At 34.5% G+C, this 12,474-nt stretch overlaps 1 protein-coding gene across 2 annotated transcripts in view; it reads left to right on the forward strand.

Moving 5' to 3' along the window:
• The window catches only part of LOC149792518 (bridge-like lipid transfer protein family member 3B), a 129,813-nt gene that overhangs the window by 37,351 nt on the left and 79,988 nt on the right, over positions 1–12,474 (forward strand). For both annotated transcript variants that reach the window (XM_089971139.1, XM_089971140.1), the window contains exons 5-8: positions 753–861; positions 3,842–4,076; positions 9,141–9,304; positions 10,968–11,166. In XM_089971139.1, the coding sequence (XP_089827265.1) occupies positions 753–861; positions 3,842–4,076; positions 9,141–9,304; positions 10,968–11,166 (707 nt within the window). The remainder of the gene's footprint in view (positions 1–752; positions 862–3,841; positions 4,077–9,140; positions 9,305–10,967; positions 11,167–12,474) is intronic.

Genomic DNA, 12,474 nt, shown 5'->3' on the forward strand with positions numbered 1-12,474 from the left:
AATACAGAAGGGGCTCAGTCTTGACTTAGAAGGGGACCTGGGCTGCAGACATCTGTTTATCCAATTTTTTGAGCACTGTCAGAATTTTGCCAACTTTCAGTACTGGACAAATGATGCTTTTGTGTCATAATTTATGGAATAAGATACAAAAAATAGAGAAATTGAACAATCATTTTTCTAGCATAGGTTATCAACAGCACTGAAAAACATTTATCCTAAAATCATCCTACTCAGCCATATTTGTTGATCAGATACTCTTGCAGTTGGTTGTTAGGCACTTGTAAACCAGGTGAGTGACAGGCCCAGTTGGACATTTTGTTCACATTCAGGTCCTGCCATGTAAGCGGGATGTCATGGGTTCGATCCCCAGCTGAGTCATACCAAAAACTTACAAAAATGGTACTAACAGCTGCCTCGCTTGGCGTTCAGCATTGAAAGGTTAGTGTTAGGACTGGTCGGCCTAGTGTCAGGACAATGTGACTGGTTGGGACATCATGCTACATGTCTGCGGCATGATGCCGCAGTGCTCAACATCACTATAAACTGCCACACTGCAGACAGCGTAGCGATATGATTGAAAAATTGTTAAAGCTATGTTAAAAATCTATATCACACCCACACACATTCAGGTCAGCTTCAGGGACACTTGTATGTTTGTGATGCTGTGTATATATATGACTGCAGAGAAAAATTGAGCTTTTGTTTAATTTTTTATTGGTTTTTGTTCTGACTGTGCTTTTGTGTATCTATAGAACTGGCGGGAAGTACGGACTTGTGGATAAAGTGATTGATGGGATCTATGTTCATATCAATGCAGTGACAGTTAACCTGCGATCCAAAAAGTTCAATGCTTCCTTGCAGGTAACACTAAAACAATATTTGTATGTTTAAAAAACTAGTGATTAGACTTACTTTCTGTTCTTCAGTTTTTTAATGTATCTAATACCATATCTTTAAGTTTGTTCTGTTATTTTGTTTTTATACTTAGTTATTAGGGCCCTGCTTGACAGTGTAAGTGGAGCCCAATAGTAACAATGTCCATCTGTGCATCTGTTGGATGTAGGTTGGTCCTCCATCTATTTTTTATCCTCCACTATGACATTGGTGGGGGAGTGTAATGGTTACCCTTCTTCGTCTGTCATATCTTGGTTATGTTTGCACTGAGGCAGTGTGGCAGGCATCTGTGTTCTTTGAAAACATTCCTTGTTTTTCACTCTACTCATCATAGACCAGAATTGCTTGTAGTCATCTCTCCACTGATTTCACCACTTCTAAAGTTCTTGAAGGATTTCCATGAAATTTTACACATATGTTCATCCCAGGTGTCTAGCTTGTTTTAAACAAAAACTACTTAATCTGATGTCCAACATATGGCCACCACAGTGGCAATCTTGAAAATATTATTATTCCACCTAGATGGAAAATAATATCAACATACAGTTTTCACAGAAAGACCATTTATGATATCTAGTTCAGCCAGAATGAAAATAGTGCCAATTAGACCTCATTTAATTCTGCCATGGCAGCCGTCTCGAAAATCTTATTCTTGCAACTCGTAAATGGAGAATCTTAACAAGAGTTTTTCACCAGAAGACTTCTTATGGTGTCTAACTGAAAATAATGCCAACCTTACATTAGTATAGCCACCATGGCATGTATCTTAAAAATCTTGTTATTGCAACTCTAACAGAACTGTTGGGATTTTCACAAAGACCTTTTATGATATCTAGTTGGTCATATATGAAAACAGTGCCCCACAGATATCCAGTATGACTGCTGCAATGAACCTAATGAAAATCTTTTCACTAATTTATGAGTGGTCATATTGGCATTGGGTCTTCACCAAAAGTCTTTTAATGGTATGTAATTGTCAGCTACTTTGAAAATCTTATTGATAAAGAATATCAAAGATGGTTGCAACACTCATCATTTGAAAGGAACAATGGTCTTATCTTTTAATTCCTGGAAATTCTTTCGGATAGCACATAGTCCCATCAAAGGACTTTTGTTTGTATTGTAGCAGGGGCTTAGCATAAAAGATTACTATGAACTATTTGTGTTATCCACATTTAATAAAGCATTAATAAGAATGATATGATCATTATTATTACTATTATTATTATACCACTCCCTTGATAACTCGTGCCCCGATAACTTGCAAAACTGCTTTTTTATAACATGGACTCGGGCGTAGACCCCATTTTTAAACAAGAAAATACAAAAATACTAGCCCTATTTGTTGAACTTGAAGAAAATTGCAATCAAAATTGGTAAATGAAACATCAATGTGTCATTCGTTTATCATCAAAAATGGTAGATTGGACCTGGAAATTTTAATCAACATTATCAAATTATCTACTTTTAATAAGAAGTCATATATTTTGTTACATGTTCTTTCCAAAGGACTTAATTAGTGCACAGTAAATAACAATTGAAAGAAATTTTGATCAGTGAAAATTTTACACCTGTTACTTAAATAAATAAATATCAATTAAATAATCTTTCATGAAGCAAAATTTGTGTTTTAGTTCGGTTTAAGTGTAATCATCATAAACACAATGTGTCCACTTGTATTCAAACGTAATGTGCATCAATCGATCAAAACAGCTATGTCCGCAAGCATTTTGCTGTGAACTTAATTATGTGCTTTGATATCTTACTTCCAGAAGTATTTGTTGTATTGTTGCACAGAATTAAAAGCTGGCCTCCTTTTATTGTCACGTTAATTGCGTCTTTTGTGTCTATTAAAGAAGGACGAATAAAAGAAAAGTTAAGAGGAAAGCAAATACTAAATGCATAAGATCAAGCGACCAAGGATGTAAATCAGTTGAACTCATTCCACTTGATCAATTGAACACAGTTATAACTATTGTTCGTAATATAATTAAACTACCTTAAATTAACCTACTCATTCCTAAATGTGATCAAAGATATTAAAGGTCATCAAGCAAAATGATTACGATCATTGTGTAGAAGCAAATTTCAGAGAATTCCTGGATTGGCATTTGAGAAATCCTCAAGGATAAGGAGAAGTATCACTAATATTTGTAATGAAATCATGGCATCAATATTTTACTAATTGAGAAATAGAAAATATTTGTTTCGATGTAGACAATTGTTTCAGAAAATAAATTTCACTTGTCTTTGGAAAAAGAAATCTTGTTTCCTGGTGTATAAACAGTCTGGTCCTTGTTTTGGAAATTCCACGCTTCAAACTTCGTAGCCATTGATGAAGCAGGAAACCAGACTAATCAACAACAACAAAAAGCAGTGACGTAAGACACAGATATTCTCATGTACACATGGATGTTGTTTGAAACAGGTTGGAATAATGTTAACGATCTTTCAGATGTTGGACATCTTGAAAATAAATGTAATTTTTACAGAATAACAAACAACTTCATTAGAAAGAGCACTTTATTCTCAATGTGATTATAAATCGAGTTACCAGTCATTAATCAGTATATTTACCACGCCACCCCACCACCCCATCCAGTGGTTTGTTCCATGTCCAGTGTGGATGGATCACTTATTTTTTGGAGATCCCTTGGTACCTTGTGCCCTTCTTTATAGTGCAGTCTTTGTTTTTGCACAAGGGAGATTATTACTATTTGCTTCTAGTTGTTAAATCCCTTACTTGTAGCTTTCATCTTACCACTTTACCCCATTCCCCTCTAGAAATCTCCTTTGTACTTTTTATAGGGAACACTTTGACATATATTATCTTCACTGTTCTGTTATATAAATGAAGAATAGATTGTGTTCTCTAGCATTTACTTAGAAAACCTCTTCGATTTACACATTTAAAACTATTGTTTTTAGTTGTAATTTTTTGTTTTAGCTGTCAAGGGTAAAGGTTCGCAGTACAAACCCAAGCTGGGGCCAAGCAGCAGATTTGCGGCAGAGTCGAATTCGAGATCCTGATCGCAATGAGATCCTGCTTTTCAAGGAGATTGATTGGCAGACTACTCGAATTGAGGCTAATGCCAAAGATGAGGAGGCAGTTATAACAACACCACTCAGACTGATTGCCAATCAGTCCAAGATCCGAATAACCATGAAGAAAAGACTCAGTGGTATGTGTACTTTTGCAGATATAATAATATTGATCATATCTGTCTCGAGGTCCATCAGTGAGTCAGTCTGTCTGTCTGCAGACATTCATCCATCAGTCTTTTCCCTTGTAATTGGAACTACATCTACCCGAGCTGGTAATGGGTGAATTTATTTGGTATGCTGTTTCATAAAAATGAGCTGATGATTACTGAGTTTTTGTTCCTTAATCCAGGGTTATGGCTGTAACGTGTATAACCTGTGAACATTTACAGATTTGTAACCATTTCTGTAACCCAGCCTCCCATCCAGCTGTTCTTAAGGCCTTCTTTAAGCCTTCCTTCCAGCCAGGCAGAACATGCAATATCAATTGCCAAACCTCCAGTACTGACAGTGGGCCTGACAATATTGGCTTACCTGATAATGAAATACCATTCTTCTTTTAAGGACATTGCTTATAAGTCAACCTTATTTTTACTGATTACTGCAGAGAGTGGGTCATCTTATAAATATGACATACAAAAAAAAAATCGATAATCTAGAAGTAGGTTGGAAGTTTGAGATGTTTGCAGTACACATAAATACTATGAATTAAAATATTTTTCTATGCCATTATTCCCATTCAGAAATGCATAAATGGTGTGCACTGTATTTATCCATTTCATGGCAGTATTCATTACACATACCTGTATCTACCTTATTTGGATTTTTAAATATTAGGATGAATTACATACTACCTGCTGCAAACTTAAAGTGAAGTGTCCATCAATGTTGTTTACTGTGGGTATTGCTTGCAAGTATGTTGTTTTTATTTTTTTCCTTCCTAACAACCTATATTGATTTAAGTTGGATTTTCCTTTTCCATACAATTAGATGTTTATAAGTGATATTTCCCAAGTTTTCTGCCAGTGCACATGATTCAATAAGCCCTTGGCTTGTAAAGGCAGCACTCATTTTCAAGTTGACAATCCTTTTGATTGGTCTGCAAATTTAGTACACATACTTCTTTGTTGCCAAGTAAAGTTCTACATCTTCAAGTGAATGTTTGACTTTAGTCTATTTTACCTTGTAAAGGCAGCATTATTTTCCTATGTGGTAACATTTGATTGAGCTGCAAGTTTGGTACATGCTCAGTGCCAAGTAACAGACAGTGGTTTTTTGAACTTCCTGTGATCTTGCTACACAATTGATAGGTGATCAGTTGCAGCCATAAATAGATTTCACAGACTGTATGATCAGAGTGTTACTTAGAGAACCCAAGCTCGGTCTTTACATAAGCACCCACATACGACACTGAAGCAGAGGAAATGGATGATATTTATGATGACTAGACCATGATAATTTACAATGACCAGATGACAATGAAGGATTTCAGAACTGTATCAGACAATGAAGATGAATTCTTGGACTTTTTTCAAAGTGTTATTAGACGGTGATATTTTTTAGTCTGAATACAAAAAATGTGGACTGGGCTTTCACTGTTTATTTGCAAGACATGTGGTATTAACATACTATGGGATAATGTGACCTGGATCATTCTGAACCATTTTTATACCAGTATGTGACCTATAAATGAATTCATGGATTTTTTTATATAAATGGATGATGGATCTTATTGGAATTAATTAGGACAAATTATAAGTTAACATGCTGCACTGAATAATATAATTGTATTTTAGATTTGTTCTATCATTATTTTTTTATTTCCATCTCTATCTATCCATCTAGTTGACCTTGTTTATTTTCCAAAGTCTGACTCACTGTCGACAAATCACCCCTTTAGATGGATCTGACTGGCAAAATACTCCATCCTTGTTCGGAAAACTCCTCCTTCATGACAGCCTCTGTCAGGGATGCCCTGCATGAAAATGAGTTCTAGGATTGATTATGGAGAGGATTGTGACAGCTAGATGGTCATCCACATTGAAGGCATATGAGGGTCGTTCAGCATTTTCAATAACATCATACCACCCTTTAACTGTCCATAGTAGTTGTCAAAGGCTCTTGTCATGGGAATGCAAGACATAACCCCATAAGTGCCAACTGTTTGATTAAATGGGGTTAAGAGATTGTCATTCTCAGAACTCTCACATGATCAGATACAACTTGTACATGTCAGAGACTATATTTGATGGAAAAAGTCAGTTTTTAAAAAAATGGGTATCTGCTCACATTACTGTCATTCCCACCTTCCATTTCCAACAGCAGCAGGGGGGACCAACAAACCTTCTTATAGGGGCCCCAATTTTTGAAGAAAAAAACTTACACATTTTTTTTAAAACTGATTTTTGAGTGTTTTACGAGCTTTATTCTTTGCCAGTCACTTAATTGAATTGACAAACCTATAAGAGTCCCATTTTTAAAGAGCTTATATAATAAAAAAAGAGTGATTTTGAGTGTTTACGAACTTTATTTTTTGTTGGACACTTATTTGAGGTCTGGTCACCCCTGCTGCTCTTCTTTTGATTTAGTTAAATCATTATCCGAAGATTTTATCAAGCCCTATACGATATCATGATCGAGTGTCATGTAAGTTTATTGTTATAAACCCATGTGGCGTAGCTTGTGCTTTTGAAAAGAATTTTTTCAACTTAATTATATCCATGTCTCCATTACACCATGTTTGATGAATATTTCGCAGAGTATGTGTATCGACTCCGTTAAACATAACTAAAATATTGCAGTCATCTCTGATCACTTTAGGTATTTATGTATATCATTGAGTTACATACATAACATCTGTATTTTTATGCCTGCTTCTAGAAAATATTCTAGCTGGATTTGACTGCTTATCTAGCATCACATCATCTGATACTACTAAATTATTAATATTATTTTCATCATAGTATTTGTGGATGCAGGCCACATGATCTTTGGTTGTACTACCATCATATTAGGAGAGTGGTTTGTCCTTTTTATAGGAAATTTAGACATTCTTTGTTTGAAGGATGCCGATGGTAGAAGTTTAATGCTCATGCATTTTCACTTCCTTGCCCATTCACGCTAATGTCATCGGGTAATATATTTGATGGAGAAGGCAAATTGGTACTGAATTATATTTCTTCATGAATACTTAAACCTATCACATTGCTTGTGAACCCTTCCTTATCTCCCTGCAAAACTGAGCATCCTTGTTGATGTAACACTGAGCTTAACTGGTGGGGGTGAAGGTAGGTAATGTGTAGTAGTTTCTTCCCATTATCTGTATGATATATAGATATGAAAGATGAAGGTTTTGTCTTTCTGGAATTGCTAGATTCGAGAGATAGTGAATCATCTGGGTCGGCTGCCTTAGTGTATCCTTGGTTTTGGCACTTGAACATTATATAGCTATTACTGTGTTAAAATATCATTAAAACCAGCAATACCAGAGAAATAACTCCATAATAATGTCTTCATGGTTTTTTTGCAGATTTTAAGTAGAGATAATAAGATTCTTCTCTTGGGATAAAGCCAGACCAGATAATGAGATGGCATGTTGTCCATTATATGTCATGAATTATGTGTCCATTAGCACAAATTTGTTATCACTACTCCAACTGAACTACATAGAGGATGGTCCAACTTGCATTTGGAATGATATGAAATTTCTGTATCTGTGTTGAAAGAGTGTAATACTGACCATGGCTATCTCAATGAATTTTTAAAAAAAACTTAATTTGATGGGGGATTTAAATATTTATGAATTTAAAACATCTAAATTAAAAATCTTGGAGAAAAATTATGGGATTAATCAATTAGTTACTCATGAAATGTAGGACACAATTAGATTTAATCAACCTTATAATGTACATATCTGACATGCATATGTATCTAAATCTGGAGTTACTGCCCCTGGAAATAGTGGCCATCTTAAGGTGTAATCAGGTAAGAAAAGGAACAAAATTAAGTAAATCAGTTATATAAATATTAAATAAAAAAAAAACCTAGATGAGCAAAAAGTTCAGAGAAGATTTAGGCAAGTTCTTAAAGTCACATTTGAGATGCATGGTGATAAGAATGATGTATTGTCCACTTTTAATGAAATACTACTTGACATAAAATTGTTTAGCATTTACAGTTCTCACGTTGATATGTTGATATAAAAGTACATTGTTACCAATTTATATATAGTTGCATTCCAGTGATAGTCAGCACCCTGGCATTCATTTTAAGGTCAAAGGTCTTTACACCAGTTTTTATATATACTGGCATGCGAGCATGATAACACAAACAGGTATCAATGGATTTTTATCAAACCCATCTATTTGAAGAATGACATGAATGATGCTAATAAATTTGGTTTTAACATGTTTAAATATTATTTATTGATTTATTCAAACGTAGTACATGGATATATCTGAGACAAGTTTAGTGGTCTTCATTCCATGATATTTATTCAATGTCAGAGGCCATGATCAAGAATTTTTACTGCACTTACAGGAATCTTATGAATATATTAATGTAAACATTAAAAAATAATTTGTTATCAAATTCATTATGTTAGACTTTCTCAGCAATTAAAAAAAAATCGATGGACAGAAGAAATGGACACATTTTTATTCCTGGAAATTCTTTTTGGACTTGGATTCCTGGAAGTTTTTTTTCCATGGACTACTTAAATGATTTGTTTTACAAAATTGCAGAACATAATTGTCCAAATTTGACAAAAAGCATTATGGCAATGAGATATTTTAGATATTGGAAAGGTAATATACTGATGTACCATTAAATATAGATGATACAAAATTAAATAAAATTAAAATTAAATATAGATGATACAAAAAAAAATAATAGAGAAATCTTGTTTTTATAAATATTTAATAACATATGCATTCATTACAACTGGAGGAAATTGTAAAGAATGCATCCTACTGGCTAACTGTTCTCGGAATTGGCCATTAGGCATATGTGTGTTTGCTTTGTGAGTGATGTGAGGTCAGCTTGGATCTCTTGTTATATCATATTTTGTTGTACTTTTTCACTATGCTGAATAATTTTGTCCATATATATATATATATATATATATATATATATATATATATCTCTCTGTGTGTGTGTATGTGCGATACATTTGTTAGTAACTGTATATTTGTCTCCTGTTACAGACTGCAGTATCATCTCATCCCGAGTTGTGTTACTTCTTGATGACTTGTTGTGGGTGTTGACTAATACGCAGCTGAAAGCAGCTATATTGTATGCTAACTCTCTGGAGGAAATGATCAAGAAGTCCACAGAACAAAGCAAAAAGCTGGCAGCTGAAAAGCTTCAGGTGCACCAGTGATTTATAGCTTTCTGCCAGTACATCATGATTTCATATATTTTCTTTGTAAGGTGTCAGGAAACATAGTTCCGTTTGAAAATATCCAGGCAACATGAGGTAAACCTGTGACATCATTGTCTAGACAGATATGTACCTTGCAAATTTGTTCATGCTTCAGTCTCTTTGCAGGCAATATGAAAATCAGGAGTTAGTTGCAGATTTATTTCTTTGTCAACTCTTAACTCCCTCTGTACAAAATTAGGAAAGCAACAGTTTCTCCCAGTGTTTTATGTCATCAGAAGAAAATGCTGAGTCAGTGCAAAATAAGTGGAATTTATATAATGCATGCAGGACATAAATAAAAGCTGAATGAATTGTAGATATTGGTGAAGTCCCACTGCAAAGTGCACAAACCAAATTCTGTGGATGACTTGGACTTGGAGTAAGGAAGAACTCTATGAATTTCAGGGTCAAAAGGTTTAAGTTCAAGGTCACTGACAGAAAGACGAAAAGTTGTTTCAGCTCAATAGCTTGAGTTCTCCATCATTGATAGTTACCAAATTTTATGAATGTCTTGCAATTGGGTGAAAGATAAACCCTTTTGATTTTGGGGTGAAAGATAAACCCTTTTGATTTTGGAGTGAAAGAGGACAAAGGTTGAGGTTACAGTGCCTGAAAGAAGAAAAATGGTTTCAGCTCATTATCATGAGTGTTTTGCTATGTACAGATATCAAACCTTATAGATGTCTTGCATTTGGGATAAAGATACACTCTACTTTGGTATAACAAAAGTCGGAGGTTGAAGTCATTGTGCCTGAAAGAAGAAAGTTTGTTTCTGGACAACACCTCAAGTTCTCTGCCATTTCCATTTACCAGATTTTGTGGATGGCTTGCATTGAGGTAAGGAAGTAGTCTATTGGTTTGTAGGTCAAAAGGTTAAAGGTCAAGGTCACAGACTGAAAAGAAGACTAATGGTTTCTGCACAGTAATTTTAATTCTCCACCATCTTCAGTTATCCAACATGGGAGGCAGAGGTCAAGATCACTGACTTGAAGAAGCAAAATGGTTTTTAAATAATGGCATTTGTTCTAGGTTATGTACCTTGACCAAAGTGTCTGTCACAAATGCCATCAGTTAGGAGTTGCTGGAAGTGTGTTATCAGAAGGATGTCTTGTTAGATTTTAAGAATTTAATTTTTGTTTTAATATATTAGTTGGATTGTAGACTCAATACTTGCGTAAAGAAAATTGCACATGAAGAGAGAAAAGTGCCTTCTTCTAGCATCAATGATGAACAACTGATCAGATGCAGTGAACTTTGACATTGATATAGCTGTGCCTGTTTTAAATGGAGAATGTTAGATAATTGATTAATTGAACATAAATAGATCATTTCAAGCTAAAAAAATTTGTGAATATTGTTTTCCAATCTTGAAAATGGCCCAAGCATCAGTAACTAACTCTTGATAAAGGTATGCCAAACATAAATGCATAGTCTTTTCATGAGCACAGATGCTAATTATTCAGATTTGACATTTTCTGGGACTTTTCTGAAAACACCTCAAAACATATTCAACCCTGTATGAGATATGATTTTACTACTGTCTTGTCTATGTAAAAACCAGCAAGTTGTGTCTCAATATCTCAGTAGTTTCTGTATGTTTATTTTGTAGAAGCAGGGTCAGATGGGAGTTCATCAGTCCACCGATCAGCAGCAGCGTGTTCGGAGTCAGTCCATGAATGCTGGTGCCAGCACTGGAACAAGCACAGCATCAAAAATATTTGCGAAATATGATGTACCAACAACATCATATCATGTCATCACCAGTCGTATCGATCTTCACCTCTGTGATGATGCCATTCCTGGCACAAGTAGGATTTTTTCCTTTTATGTTTCCATGCAATAACATTAATTTTCAAATGCCAACATTTTTTAAACTTTGTTAATGGTTTGCACTTAGGGTAATTAAGAAGCTTTTCAGTTTTGGGGTCAAAGGGTAATTAAGAAGCTTTTCAATTTTGGGGTCAATAGATCAAAGGTCAAGATCATTTTAACTGAAAGAACATAACTGGTTTTCATAATAGTTCAGGACCATGTGCCTTGACTAAAGTTAGTGGAAGGATTGTACTTAGAAAGGATTGATTTGGCTGTCAGAAGGTGCAAATACAGGGTCATTGTGACTTAGAAATGGTTTTTGCACAACAGTGCTTGTTTACTTTAAGTTCCTTGTCCAAATTAGTTTACATGTATTGTTTAAAAATAACTTTGGATTTTTAGTTTAAAGGTCAGAAGCCATAGTCATGCTAAGTCCAGTGAGAAAATAATGTTTCTGAACATTTTGTTTAGATGAAGAAGATTATTGAATCCCAATAAACTCTGGAGTCAAGCTTGCATTACAAGGGCTGATATGAAAAACTATTAAACACTGGGAGAATGTAAATTGTACTGTTGATGTTGCTCTTTTTTAATAGTGGCATTGTAGTTTGGAGAGTTTCTCTAGAAGTCCACTAGACATAAAAAAATGGCCTCACGAGCATTTGTGTTGCTTTTTAGTGGCATTGCAGTCTGAAGAGTTTCTCTAGAAGTCCTCTATACATGAAAAATGTCCTCGTCTGTGTTTGTATTGCTTTTGGCATTGCAGTTTGGAGAGTTTAACATGTTTAACATTGAATTATCTTATTTATCAGATGATATACCTCTCTCTAACAATGATAACTACCATATTTATCAGATGATATACCTATCTCTAACATTGATAACTACCATATTTATCAGGCAATATACCTATCTCTAGCATTGATAACTACCATATTTATCAGACGATATACCTATCTCTAACATTGATAACTACCATATTTATCAGGCAATATACCTGTCTCTAACATTGATAACTACCATATTTATCAGACGATATACCTATCTCTAACACTGATAACTACCATATTTATCAAACGATATACCTATCTCTAACATTGATAACTACCATATTTATCAGACGATATTCCTAGTTTAACATTGATAATCCCACCACTTGTTGTTAAGATTCTTGCATATATTTATTGAGAATATCTCTGTTCCCATTTTGAAAAATTTATTAAACTGGCTCCCTGGTGTTATCATGGAAGAAATACTGTGTATGCAACATAATTGTAGGTTATAATGTGATAGTTTCTGCACAG

Source organism: Sinohyriopsis cumingii, chromosome 9 (assembly GCF_028554795.1).
Source record: "Sinohyriopsis cumingii isolate HCF-2022 chromosome 9, ASM2855479v2, whole genome shotgun sequence".
In the NCBI taxonomy this organism is placed as follows: domain Eukaryota; kingdom Metazoa; phylum Mollusca; class Bivalvia; order Unionida; family Unionidae; genus Sinohyriopsis; species Sinohyriopsis cumingii.